Below are 15,006 nucleotides of genomic sequence, written 5' to 3'. Positions count from 1 at the left end.
CATTCGACTGTGCGCGACAGCACTGACGAAGGCGCGCGCTCTCGCGCGCACGCGCATTATTGACTATTTTATTGCTCATACACGATAAATCAGACACTGATTACGGCTTCTTCCTATAAGCCATAAGGGGTGAAATGTCAGGACCTGCCGGTTTCAACTCACGCGGGCGGAGCGAAGAGCGAGCGCGCGTTTCCCTTGCGCGTGAACGGCTGTAGCGGAGGAGCAGCAGTGGGGCGGTGGCGACCCCACCGAGGCGCGGCGGGCGGTGGAAACAGACCCCATTGGAGAGGCCGTAAGAGAAGAGAGAAACGCGCTCTCCCTCGAGACCGGCCGTGACGTGACCTCTTCGCCGCCAAGCTCCGCCCAAAGGGTCCCGCGGTGCTCGCTGCGCCGCTGAAATGCACTGTGATCTGCGCTTGTCAGCGTGATATTGGCCGATTAGTTAAGCAATAAGTACTTCACACATCTCTATTGCATTTTTAGGAGTGTATATGCAGTATTTAATGCTTAAGCTAACGCAAGAATTACATCTCTGAACTCAAATTTTGAAGCGCACGCATGACATGCGGCTGCACCGGGCTGCTGAGCTTTCGGCTGCCGGAACCGTGCGGAAGACGTGAAAAAGTGATTTTACATTCTTCGCGGTGACAATAATAGCAACAGAAGGAAGCTATGGCCTCGTAGGATCGAGCATAAGATTGTCATGGCCACAGAAAACACCCGACTATGAGAAGTAATTTCTGTCTGCTTAAAAAGCCATTCGCTTGCCTGGGATGACCTTTGTTTGGGCATATGCTATTTCATCAGCAAAATATCAAGGACGCTATGACTATGTAGCCATTACTTGTACTGTGGATGTCCAGTGAAAACTCACCGCCGTTTCGCGCCCCCTTACTTTCCCCGAACAGATCAGAACTGCAATATAACGCGTGGAATCAATGGTGTCAAAATGCTCAGAATGAAAAGGAAATGCTTGATAATGCTTATTATGAAAATTTATTCCGAACAATTGATCAGTTAATTGATATAAATGGCAAATGAAACAGTGGAAAAAGAGGAGGGTGCGTCAATTGATCGAAATGGAAAGTCAATATTTGCCTATGCTAAATATCGGCTTATAAAAGTAAAAAATACACAAAAACAAAAATTTGTACAATAAAAAGTGTAAAAACACCCGTGTGTGTGAAACGCTACTGAGCTATTCTTTTAACGGAGGAGTCTCGCGGCGTTGTACCGAATGCAAACAAGTTCGGCTGAACGCGCACAGGGACTCGTCAAGTTTCAAGAGGCGGCATCCAAAATTACTGGTGACATTATTGCCCGGTAAGCTATAAGGAAAGCAATATAAAGCAAATAAAGAATAGAAAAGTGAGAAAACATTATCCGTGAGCTTTGTATCGCATCATACCCGATTTTTTTTTTGTAGTTGTTGGAGGATGCACACGCGTTGACAATGCACAGCTGCAGAGAAACTGACTTCTCCAAAATAAAGCTATTGAAACACCGTGTAAATGAAATAAACTCGAGCCAAAAAAGTGTGTAAAACGGAGTATACCCGGACGGTTACAAACGAAATAACGCCCATATTGCATTAGAGCTCTATGCGCAACGACGTTCCCAAAAGTTGCAGAAAACTCGCAGTCTACTTATTTTTTTAGTAAGGAACCGAGCCCAATACGTTTAGTGAAATATTGTTTCTATTTGAAGTTCGCTACTAATTGCAAAGCATAATTAATGAACAGTTTCCTAACCGCTGTACTGAGGCGAACGGTTCAGAAGAATGAGCTGGCTCGTTTCACGCGCGCGTTTTCTTTTTTTTTTTTTTTTGACGTTTATGCTGCACACGCATGTTTAAGTTATTATTCCTGTCTTTTGAAGCTTTTTGAGCAGGATAGGACACAAATCTGTTGAATTAAACAGTTTATGTGTGCACCGAGCACGGCTTCATGAATACACGGTATGCACGAAAGAGTGCGGCGCGTCGTCTGCTAGCGCTGCTCCATGGACACCTCGAGAGGGCGCTCGTGTAGTTGTCGCTACCTTTAGAAAAATGGAGGTTCTCGAGCTCCGGGATCGGTTAAATGTTGTATACCTCTTTTGCTCACGACTGTACATCTCTCGCGGTTCTAAACCGCGGTAAGTTGAGCAGGCCACGTGCGGCAACTGCAAATCCGGCTCCCAAATGCGAGGTCCTTCGATGTCCTCGAGCACACGTCCCCCCGCTACGGCATACTCAAGACATAACCACATAACTGCAGAACCACAGACATGCACATTCACACAATGAACAATTGCACGAATGCACGCCGCAAGATGCGCCGACCATCGATGGCTGCCACAATCTCTGGCTTGCTTGCAACCACACGATTGGGGGCAAGAACTACTCTCGGGGGCTTCGAAGCCTTGCCGTGCCCGTATCACCTCGCACTGCAGCCACCGCGGTGAGCGGAGCAGTAGATTGGCCACCTACCAGCAGCCTGTTGCACCGGAGCAATTCGCTGTGCATACTCCAGCTTCCCTTGAGAACACGATGCATCCTCCAGATACCCATGTTGACGCACTGGGGTCTAGCCCTTCGCCTGCTTTGACTGGTGGCTCAGGCTAGATGCTCAGAACGGGGCACAACGCAATGAGCACAACACTAGCACACTAGCTAGCACACAACACATACACACACACTACATACGCCGCACCACGCTACAGTGTTCTAGCAGTTCTAGTGTAACCACGCGCCGCACCGACCTCGCCGCATCTGCAACCATGCCTGCAGCCAGCCGTGCGTAAATTCACACGTGACAGGAACAAGAAGCGCCATCATCACGTCAGATTTGTATTTGTACCACCGTGGTTTGTACCGTTTGTAACAATATTACGCACAGAAACAGCAAGAAAACCTCGTAAAGTTTCTTATTAAGGATAGCATTTTCTTCAAAAGTTTATAATTAAGAAGTTGCCAAAAGTACCAGAAGGTTGAGCGAAAAAAAGGTACAAAAGAGACAAAACCAAAGGCCGAGGCTAGAGACACGCCCGTGGCAGCAGCCAGCACCACACACGTTTCTCCTGCTGCCACGCACGGAAATACGTCACACTCACGTGACCCGCGCATGATGACGTCAATGGATGCGCGCTTCCGTTTAAAATGGCGCTCTGCAAGTGTTCAGCCGAGTAGCGTTTCATCTGTGTGATATTTGCTCGTCATAGCTTTAAAGGTGTTAATTTTGTTTCGGCGGTGTTAATTATTGCATGAGCTATTTTGTGTTGTGAGTTGTGCGGTAAAGGCGAAGTGTTGCACGCGCGCAGCGAGAAGAACAGTCAATTGCTGCGTTCCTGTCTCTTTGGCGACGAGGATGTTAGTTTAAACCAGGACCTCGGCGTGGACTGCTGGCCGTCTATCATGCCCACTCCTGCCCACTTGGCGAACGACTCCACATGGCAAGCTCGCAAACGAAAGTGTCGTCGGTGCAGCGAAGTGGGCTATTTGGAATCTGTCTGCAAGTCGTCTGATCGTTCTAGTGAAGTGCAGAAAGTCGAAGATGATTCTTCCAGCAGTGCTGCTATTGTTCAGGTCTCTACTGTTCCTCTGCAACCTGTTGCTTTGCCAGGCAAGCTTTGGGATAAGCCTGCTATTGACATCGTGGGCCGTTTCGACCAAGCTCCTAGTAACTGTCGCTTTGCAATAACACTCATTGACTGTTACAGTAAATGGCCGGAGGCTTCTTTCACAACTGCCACAGTTCAAGAATTGCTTCTAGGTACATTTGTTCACGAGGATTACCCTGAAGAAATAGTGTCGGATCACGGACCACAATTTTCATCCTCGGGGTATACGTAACTGCTACTCCTCAGTTTATGACCCTTAAGCCAATAGACTTGTAGGACAGTTTAATAGGGTTTTCAGGGCATATGCTCAGATGGCTCTTTGCGAGCGACGTGACCTACGTACCGCTATTATAACTGTGTCTACAACTGTGCGCCACATTCCACGACAGGAATCGCACTAGCCATCCTAGTTCATGGCCAGATGCCTCGCATAAGACTTAACGTTGTGTGCCTGCCCGGATCAGTGCTTCTCGACTGATCGTACAAGAGCGCTGAAGCTCTATTGCCAGTGGCTAGAGCAGAAGCAAGCCACATATAAGCTTTATGCAGACCAGCGAAGTGGAACCAAGCACTATGACTTTCAGATTGGCGACTATGTGCGAGTTTGCAAGCCGATTGTGTGAGGCAAGCTGGCTGCTCGGTTTCAGAGCCTCGAAGAGTTGTTGAGCGAATTGGACCAGTCTCACACCTGCTGGATGATGGGCGAGTGTGGCACTCGTCCAAATTATGAGCTGTTAGAAAAGCAGTTGTTCAGCGCCAACCAGCCCTCAGCTCTGATGGCTCTCCCCGCTAACATTTTGTTGCCCACTGACTGCACCCGAGTGTCGACCAGTCCACTACCAGAAACGCAGACCAGAGTCCAACCTCGCATAACCCCAATAACGCAGATGTTAGCCCGGGAACTTCCTCATTCCTGGCCTTGCCCGACATAGAACCGACAGACCCCCCTCAACCAAAGTGTGCCTCAACAGCAGCAACTACTACTCCTCTTCCTTCTCCCCGCAGAAGTAAATGTGAAAAGAAGTTTCCCGGAAGGTTTAAAAGACTGTGATGTATTAGAGGATATTTAGCCATTTGCCAGCAAGGTTTTTTGTTTTTTTTAAGTGCGGTGGAAATGTGATGAAGACGGTGTTGTTGCACATGTGTACGCAAGAAAACTAGGAAGTGAAATACAGAATGGCTGGAGAGTAGTCAATTGCTGCATTGCTGTCTTGTCTACGCTACAAGTTGCATTATGTTTCTTTGGTTCGAACCGGGTGCTTCAGAACAGTAGTTGGTTATGTAAAGTGTTGCTCAATTCAGGTATAGGCATTTGGTAGGAATGAGCTAGTCTTTTGCATATATTACATAGCCCTTCTGGCCTTTTGTGCATATTGTCGTGCGCAAGATAAAGGGATGTTCCTTACTTTTGCTAACCTTCAAATAGTGTGTCGTGTGGTGGCTGCACGGTGACTAGGACAGTGAATTATGTTGACCAATATTTTTCATCATGTCGCAGTCACGACTTTGTATGAGCAGACAGAAATAGCTAAAGATGTTTGCACGGGGCAAATGACATCTATGTTCTCATTTACCAATTCACTTGACCGGTTAGCTTACGGCATTGTCGAGAGCGAGCCTTTGGCGTAAATCGATTTCTTTGCCATTCTCCTGTGAGACCAGAACAAGTACACAGCTAATGTAAGCCAGACCACTCAACTTCTACACACAAACGATCGTTATAGGCAGGCACTGCATTGTGTATCCAAGGTGGTGAGGGAACCATATCTGGTAGACTACCAGTAGGCCTGTTCCTTGGCTGGAGTTGCAGAGGCGCTCTATTCAGCGCACCTACTGGAGGAATAGTCGAGTCTCCCCATTTTGGGCTGGAACTGACCTGCGACGCTGTTTATTAGGACTACTTTCCACCAATAAGGTTATCTGCTTTTACTTCAGGTTTCCATGAAAATAAATAGTGCTCCTTTGTTAAGGCGCTACACTGATAAGCTCTCTTTTTAACAGTGATCGGACGTTCCAAGAGCCTAAATGGGGAATGTTGCATACACATGCAGTTAAATTACTTAGAATTTAGTAAACATGTTTATTCAGTCATATTTTTTTACCTACTATGTCTAAATATTAAAACATCCTTGCAGCCAGTGGAATTACATTTTTTAATCAATAGCTTTATGGGTTGAATTCATGATCGAACCGGACGAAAAGCACAACAGCTGTATACATTCCAGACCAACTTGGGCTATGAGCGACACTGTAGGGGAGGGCTCTGGATCATTTCGATCACCTTTAACTTCTTTAACAGGTACTGACTATGCACAGTACACGGGTGCTATGCTTTCTGCATCAATTCAAACACGGCTGCCACGGCTCAAACCACTGTACCCTGGTTCAGTGGTTGAGCATCTTAACCACCGAGCCACTGTGGCGGGGTAAAAGTAAAAAAATAGGTATATAAGCCTTGACTTTTTTCTTTGCACACACCATAGTTTATTTCATCCATGTCTCTGCTCTAACACCCTAAGTTTACTTCACTTGACAATAATGAATCAAAAGCCAAGACATTTGTGATAGCCACAGTTGCTTATGCGCCATAAAACCCCATATAGAATTCTGCGTATGGAGCCGCAACTTTAAACCCAAGCTCTAAGGCCATCTTAGCCCATGCAGTGCTGAGGGCACTGCTGCCACCCAGTCAAGTGATCTTGCAACTTTGGTGACAGGTTTCAAAGCTTGAACAGTTACTGTGCACTCCTAATGCACTGTATGCAATGACTATGGCGAAGGAAGGCGAGAGACGGTGGCAGGCGGGCACCATCTACAAAGCTATCCGATAGCCCCTTTCGGGCCCTGACAGAAAGAACACTTTCATATAATGCCTCCTTCCTGGTAAGCATGTGAAGCTCTCATTGTTACAATTGTTTTTTTTTTGTTTGTTTGTTTTTTTTTTTTTGTTTTTTTTTTTTTTCTGTTGAATTATGTTTATGAAGAGCAGTACTCTCCCCCATTTTTTTCTTTGTGCCACTCCACCGAGAGTACTATAATGGCAGACCCTGATTCTCTGCCAGAACAAAGAGTAGAGTTGCCTGGCACTTCCTATGATTTTGTTACTCTTCAGAAATGCTTGCTTTTGTCGCAATGCCCCGTCTACTTACTCCCTTGGCTTTGGTATCTGTGACAGCACCTTTTGCATGACATTGTGGCCTATAAGGTTTGACAGCAGTAGTCAGTAAGCCAAGCACAGATTCCTCGTGAACTTTTACTAAAGCTTTCGTAGCACACTTGTTGCATGCAGGTTACCTGCATGGTTGGTCAAAGGACCCCATGCCTTGGGGTGTGCAGTCAAGCTGCACAATGGGGAACTTTTGAAGCTGCCAAAGTTTCTCAGGGAAGCAGACAAGACCATCCTCACCTTACATACATCTTGAGCTTTGGGCTATTTGTGCCTCATAAAAGAGTCAAAAGATTGTGACCTATTATATACATTCTGCTTCATAAAGTGCTTTTAAATGGCACCTTAGTTTCTTAACAAAGGTAGGACTTTTCAATAACCAAGATAAAGCAAAAAAATTATGCCGAATTCAAATTTACTGCAAAAGCATGGGGTAAATAAAGATGTGAGGTATGTCTGATGCCGTGGCCTTTGTCTTCAACTATTTGAGGATGCCTCTTGCAGTTGGCAGGTGACATGAACAGGTGACTCCTGTGACGTCACAAGACCGCACGTCACGGTGGAATCAGCAAGTGCTGCTAACTTTAGCTTCGCCATTGAGATGGGAGGGTGAGATCAGAATAGCCTTTTGAGTCCCAGGCTAGACATGCTACCCTAGGTCACACAAGCACATTCATACGGCTTGGTTAAAGTTGGGCTTTATATCTATGTCACTCCCGGCAGCTTGAGAAGCACACATCACGGCCCACCTCACAGCATGCCTTTGGCAGGTGGCATGGCTGGCCACTTTTCGGCTGTTCCTGTGACATCATCCGTCTTAAATTTACCTGCCTTTGTGTTTGCTTACATTAAATGTGCGTGTGACATCAGCAGCGACATATGTTCTCATGTGGTTTAACCATGTAAACTGTCCTGATCTTCAATCTGCTTTAAAATAGCAGGAATGGTCCTTTGTGGCAGTTGTCAAATGCCAAGAAACTTGCGCTAAGCGATACAAGGAACAGCAGGCAAGAAGATACAAAGTCATCTACATACACCTTATATCACGTATATCAAAATAAACTACGCCAAACTAGTGTTCTTGCTTGCTTTATTAAATTTCCCACATTAAAAATTTTTTTCAGGTGTATATAACAGCAAAAGAGCAGCATTTCTTCGTTACAGTACAGATCTAAGTATGATCATTTTTGCATTAACTACACTTACATTGAATACTTCGGCTCACAAAAAGACTGGGGTAGACCCTAAGTTCCATGCCGCGGCGACCCCTTTTGTGATGGGTAAACCAAGGCGCCCTTGGGTTGTGCGATGTCAGTGCACGTTATAAAACCCAGGTGGTTGAAATTTCTGGACCATTCTACTATGCTTTGAGACGTTAAACCCATTAACTAAAGAAGTAAACCCCAAGTGATCTTTCTTTACCCACACAGGAGTAGCACATTATACGGCTGAAAAGAAAGTTAACTGAATCACAGAAAATGTGAGCGCATACAGCTGTAGGTATAATAATCTGCTAGTAGTAAATTTACTGCCAGCTGGTTCTTAAAAGGACATGCATGTGTACACATACTGCTATGACAGGAAGCACACTTTTAAGCAGTAATAATTTTTTTTTAGTGCCTAAAGCTTTGAATAAACATGTGCATGTCTTTTGAGTGTGCTGCATATGCTGACGAGCGTGCATACTACGAACATAGCATAGAAAAGCTCTCCCCAGTGCCTTTAACAATGGGCATTGTTTTAGGTCTCTCAGCCTGCCCTAGGCAACAGAGACTCGCAACAAACTTTTTATTTACGTATTTGAAAGACATTGGACTTTTAGACAAACTAAGTTCACCTTGAATGTCACACTGTGGCATTTTTCACGCTGTGAACTCTATAAGCACATTTATCGGACTATGCATTTCATCATTTCATTTTATACCATGACTCCACGATGCACCTTAGAACGCACTTAATGGCTGCATTTTATCTCCCTCTTCATTTCTTTTAATCTCCTCAGGATTCTTTTTCCATCGTTACCTCCCAAATTCCCCTTCCTACACAGAGTAGCATGTCAGAGAAATTTAAACGACTAAAATCTCTGTTCTTCATTAAAGGGTCTCTCTCTCTCTGTGCATGTCTTTTGACCTTGTGGCCAGCAGGCACCACCACAACACTTTGAACTCGCACAGAGAACATACTTTTGTCGGCATAAAGGAATTTTTCAAGCTCACAAGACTTTTAGAATAAAAACAACCAAAGTAATATATATGTCTCTTTGTGTGCATTCTTGTGGCAATGTACCAGGCACATGGACTCTTGTGAAATTGCTGCACCTACTGTCCACTGCTGTACATTTAGACACCCAGCACACCAATCCTGTTTTGATCTGTATTTTTTCATGTTTTCGAAATAGCACAAGTGCACTGGTCCACAGTCAAAAGATGTGTAAGAATGCCCTTTCCGGTTGAATTGAGGCCTTTTGTAGTTACAGAGTCAGCACCTGTGACTCAAGTCCCAACATCAACTACAGTTGATGTCATGACACATAAGCCAAAGTGGGGCTCATTTCTAGAAGAGTCAGTATTTTAGTCCACATGGGCATGCCTGCTACGAGCAATGATGAATATGTTTTGAAAATGCCCAAATATTGCAGACAAGAAAAGCATGCTCTGCAAAATCTGCATTAACCGTGCCCATGACATGGACGAGCAGGGTCATGTTTTTCTAGTGAAAGTAGCAAAGAACAATTAAGCTCGGCTCAGTGACTACTTTTATTTCTTGAAGTACTGGGGAAGGTGGAGAGGTTCTGGGTGAAAACAGAACATATATGAGGCAACACAAGCAGAAGTGCTTTTAAACTGATGAAGAAAGTATACTGAAGTTCTTTTGGACAGCAATAGAAAATGAATTGACTGGTTCTGTTCAGAATTTGTGGTAGTAGCACAGCACAAAAGGGTAAACAAGGATCAATATATTTCTAGCATCATCCTGACATTTCAACAACTCATTTGGCATCCTAGACAGTATGACGAAATATTTACAGCTATATGAGAAAAGTTAACCTTTGTTTATATTTTACGAATTAATAGTTACTAAAATGTAAGCATGTACAACAAGGCAGTACATGAAGTCCCGGCAGCCCATGACATGAACTAAAATACAGTGATGATCATCTGCCCTGGTGCTTCTCTGCAGTGCACAGGTACAGAGGGGCGAAGCATACACAACAAACGGTGTGCTAGCATACAGGCAGGCTGTGCTTAAAACAGCTGAAAGCAACAACGATGCACTTACATATGAAGGCCAGTTCTCGGGGAAGCAACATAAAAAAAAAAATACTGCAACAGCGAGTAGCTATAAGGGTAGCTACCGCACCAAATTAACATGTACTACGTACTACTTTAAGTACAGCACTGCACACTTGAAGAAGACGTGACCGAAGGGGCTGTAAGCAACTCGCACTGTACACAAACCTCGCAAGTACACACACTGTCCCGCTTGTATCCCAACGACGTGAAGGAACCGGGAGCACAAATGATTAAAGTATCTACGCGCAAATTTTACGATAAATGACTGATGCAATAAATCCACTGTGAATTCTTTTTATATAACTTTCAGTAATGCTAAGAGAGCCTTACCAAAACAGTCAATGCGGGAAGTGTTCTCAATGTGGTAATGGTCCCTGGAAAGAGACATGACACTATAGAGGCTAGCACATTTGACTAGCCTCTATATAGTGCCTAGAATATCCTCTATAACTAAAGTCAACGCCTGTTACAGTGCGCCGCCATTTGTAATACGTCCCGCAGTGAAAGTAGCTTGCAGCAGTGCCGCACTGTACCATTTGTTGACAAAAAAAGAAAAAGAAAGCAACCGCAAATGAAAATATTGCACTTAAAAATTAAATTTCAGGCTCTATAAAGGTCTGCATAGATGGTGTGTTTTAGTTTTTGCCTGCCGATTCTGTTATACCATCCATGGCTGCAGCTGAGATGGCAGACGACGCGGCCTGGGAGACACGAGAACACCATACACGAGATAGTATACAACTTCGAGTGTCTCAGAGAATTGCAGTGAACAGGACATCCGACCAAACGACGCCGAAGCGTAGCTATATATTATCCGTAGAGCTTCCGTGTAAGCAATTCTAGGTTATATGAAATGCGAATCACACTAGGGTCGCGGTAGTGCGCGCGGCATGTTATCATATGTGCCACATATATTACAAGTGAGACATATGTACTTACCACAGAAAGAACAGGGTGCTCGCATTTGGGCGTAACAGCTGGTTGAATATATTACGAAACGAGCTGTGGTGATCATGCAAAATAATAATAAAAAACTAAAATCTTTATTTAATACATGCGGGTTGAACTATAGTCACGCGGCACATATTATATCTGCCGAATTTTTCAGCGCTGGAAAATATTTACTTACTGCCCCATCTCAATGATTTTCCAGGTACGCTGTTTTTGAAAGAGAGAAAAAAAAAGGAACACTGTAGAATGATGGAATGCAAGGACGTCTTCAGTATACAAACAGGGGGCTTCTCTGCATGTCAACTTATGTTGCTGTAAAGCCCACCCATTATGATATTTTTTTTACAAAAAAGTACCCGATATCCTCTTCACTGCCTGTGATGCTGCATCGTGGGCGGAAGCCGGCAAAGCAGTGATAGGAATTGGTTAATGTAATAAAGAAGATCCATGTTGAAAATTTATAACTTTTGCTACAAATATATTCTACAATTTAGCTCAAAGGATGGGATTGCTGCACATATTTTGGTCATGTTAATGTAAAGTGCTTGCTCCGCAGAGTGAACCGCATGCAAAGGTGATGACAAGATCTGTTTCCGCTCATAGATACATGCTTCATCTATGCCAATAAACAATGAACAAGAAGCAAATCAGCAATTGCCAAATAATTCTTCAGCTGGTAGCAACATTAGAATAATAAAACTATTGTGTAAGTTGTATTATTGTTTGTGTTACATAAGTAATTATCTGATCTTTTCAATGTTATAATTATTATGTTGTTATAAATTATCAAAGAATATCATTATGGTGTATTATAAACATTATTTAACATTACAAAGCAAAATCCCTTTGATATAGTCTTCTCTACATCATTATGCACTTTTTCAATAATAATTGTAAAACAACATAATAAAAATATACTTGAAGCAGTGGGTTGCAGAATTTTCTCCCTGTCTCTTACCGCGAAGACATTTTTAACTAACAGTACTTTGCAACTAAATCTCTTAAATTCTGCCTGCAACAGAGCGCATGCACAGATATAGTATTTTGTTAGAAAGGCTTGCTTACTACCCATTCATCACCCCGTGGGGCACCCTTTTTTTTTCTATTTACATAAACAATAAAGCAGAGGGCTCTGGCTACTCATTTTCACCCACTCATATGAATCACCTGGTCTGACATTAAGCATTACGTTAACATATCTACATAATATCACACAAACACAGTCAGTACACTAGCGTATAAAACCAAGTACTATATAGCACCTCTTAATTATGGCCTAGTTATTGTATGCTTGGCTCCATGCATGGTATCGACGCGAGTGCACCGATCAGTTGTATATGTTGTTTAGTGTTGTGCAGGATCATATATATGTCACTATATGACTTGTTGGAGTCACTCTAGCTAAAAATTGTTTAGCTGTTTGACTGGATATGTAAATTTTCCATCTGGAAACAAAAATACTTTTCAGATGGATAGGTAGTTCAATAATCCAGCCTGAAACTGTCATTCTGGCAGGAATATATATGGTTTCCAGCTGGAAAGAAGTGATTTCCCGTTCAAAAGCCCAGCTGTAACTCAAATTATTTTAATTCAATTCATCTAATTTATGCTGAACATTTCATTTATGAACTCTCGGACAAAAAACTGCAGAGACAGTTTAGGACGAGGTAAGGGAGGCTGCAGTGACAGAATTATCAAAAGTTCAAACAAGAAGTTTCTAATGAAGAAATTCAGCCTTTTCTGAGTGCATGCATTAAATGAAAGATAAACCAAAGTACCGACAATATGCAACATTACTATTCCTAAAATAACATAGCAAAATGCACACGAAATTCACATTTATAGGTTCAGTGAACAAGGTACCATGCAATGCACAGTAAAATAGAAAACACAGGCCCCTCTAGAAATATTAAACACAAAACTTTGTCACTCACAAGGTTGATATTGGAAAAATACAGTTTATTTAGTAGAACCAGCACTGTACAAGTTAAAAGACTGAAGGAGGTAATTAGTTTGGCAATGTCAAATCATCCCTTTTTCACAGGTAGAAAATATTAAAACAATGTTGCCCCTGATTGGGTTATTAAATTGCTGACATTTTTCATCATCAAAGTGCAAATGATAAAAAGATGGTAATAATAAATTATAAAGAAATAATATAGATAGACAATTTGATGCTGAATGGTTAGCTCTGTTGAAGCTTGACAGTAATTGTTTATGAAACAAACGGCTTTTTTTTTTTTTTTTCTAGAGGCAGAAGTGCACTGATGTCTTTTTTTTTAGTAGTTGCCTTCCATACCAGCATGCAATAGTTAAGGTGGGAACAGAATATGACATGGTAAACTTGATTCTTGGTCTGAAAGAGGGCATACCTACAACAGGAGTTTTTTGGATACCTGCTCAATATGACTATCCCATGTCAGCTGACTTGAGAATATACACCTAGGATTTTATGCTGTATCACAACGTTTATTTCATGACTTCTTAATTTTAAATTTAGGCTTGGGGAAACATGTTTGTTTTTCATCATCATCATCATCAGCCTGATTATACCCACTGCAGGGCGAAGGCCTCTCCCATATTTCTCCACTTAACCCGGTTGTTTGTTTTTAGGAGCAAATAAAATTCCTTCGATTTTAGTTTCATCAATTTTTAGGCTGTTTATTTGATAGGTCAAGTAGTTTTTACAGTGCACTAGCCGTTAGCCATTTCAAACATATCAAGTTTATTAGTTGAGCTAAAAAACAAACAAAAGTTGATGCATGAGATCATTTATGTATAAATTAGATTTAAGAACAGCCCAAGAATGCTGACTTGTGGAACATAGGTGCAAATCCCTCTAACTGGCTTAAGGAACAAATTTCTAGTTCATCCCAGTTGGATAACAATGGATCCCCAACTGTAATTCAACAGCGATTAACTGGAAATTTGTTCCTTAAACCAGTTAGACCAGTTAAGGTTTTCACCTGGCATAGCAAATTAGAATGATAGCCATTGATGTGAATGTACCGAGTTCAGCCGGTTAGATATGATTGCAAAAGAGCATGGACACTATAACAATCTAATTTATTAAGAGTCACATGGCATAATAAATAAAACAAAAAATGCCAAAAGTGAATATGTCAGCCTTAATGTTTTAACCATAGAAGGGTGGATCGACCTGCCCTTTCGAAAGCCATGCCAAGATTTTGATAAAATATTGTGCTTGACTATGTCGAGGTGGCTTAGAATAACCTTTTCAAGGCCCTTGGAAAATATTCTTTCATCTTTTATATATGACCAAAACTTTTCCTTATTTCATGTCATTTAGAAAACTTCCAGATGAAATAAGCAACTAGAGGTTGAAAATTCTGTAAACATGTAGTGCTAACAAATGTCAACGTCGAAGCTAGTGTACCGCAAGAAAGTATGATACACTTACGATTCATCTGTGCGATGGCAAAGAGGGAGTTAAAGTGGCCCCAGTAAAAAAAAAAAAAAAAAACATTGGAACCCCTGGAATGTCACTCAACTGATGCACTCAATTTTTTTCCAATTGGAATTTTCCTTTCAAGTGGGCAGCCCAATTGGGCTCAATGGGTTCCAGTTGGAATTCATAGGAACCCACTGGAAAGTCTATTTGGAACACTTGATTCCATTTGAAAATCTCATTCCAGTAGGTTCCAATTTGATAGGTCACTTGGATCCTGCAACTACTTGTGCAAAGTAGTCTATAGAGTGCCATCTGTGCATAACTATAGTATTAATCAGTTCATATATGTTCCAAATGATTACTCGGTTAAATGAATCTTTACCAACTGGTTAGCCCACTTTATCAAACCCAAATGCACACAGTGAGACAATTACCATCTGAGTCCAATTGGTCTGGCCAACTGCACTGGGTGTATCCATGGGAACATTTCCATATTTCACAAAGAAAACAAACACAATATTCAAAATAACAACAATCAGCAGTTAACTTCTGGAAGACAGAAAACTAGACGAGTTGGTTTGGAT

The 15,006-nt window shown here is 42.4% G+C and overlaps 2 protein-coding genes across 4 annotated transcripts in view; one reads left to right on the top strand and one right to left on the bottom strand.

Annotated features, from left to right (window-relative positions):
- mEFG1 (mitochondrial translation elongation factor G 1) overlaps positions 1-2,600 on the bottom strand; it is a 138,268-nt gene extending 135,668 nt beyond the window's left edge. Inside the window, exon 1 of one of the 2 annotated variants that reach the window (XM_084595693.1) lies at positions 2,471-2,600. Coding sequence is in view for 1 of the 2 variants with exons in the window: in XM_084595692.1 (XP_084451818.1) it covers positions 2,471-2,551 (81 nt within the window). In the remaining variant the exon portion in view is untranslated. The remainder of the gene's footprint in view (positions 1-2,470) is intronic. The other variant, XM_084595692.1, reaches the window with a different exon arrangement.
- A 115-nt stretch (positions 2,601-2,715) lies between these two features.
- The window catches only part of Wwox (WW domain-containing oxidoreductase), a 29,666-nt gene continuing 17,375 nt past the window's right edge, over positions 2,716-15,006 (top strand). Inside the window, exon 1 of one of the 2 annotated variants that reach the window (XM_084595694.1) lies at positions 2,716-2,847. The gene's annotated coding sequence lies outside the window, so the exon portion shown is untranslated. The other variant, XM_084595695.1, reaches the window with a different exon arrangement.

Source organism: Amblyomma maculatum, chromosome 2 (genome assembly GCF_055883805.1).
Source record: "Amblyomma maculatum isolate TAMU_Amacu chromosome 2, ASM5588380v1, whole genome shotgun sequence".
NCBI classification, from domain to species: domain Eukaryota; kingdom Metazoa; phylum Arthropoda; class Arachnida; order Ixodida; family Ixodidae; genus Amblyomma; species Amblyomma maculatum.
The sequence above is the reverse complement of the archived record's forward strand: the minus strand, read 5'-3'. Positions and strand labels throughout refer to the sequence as shown.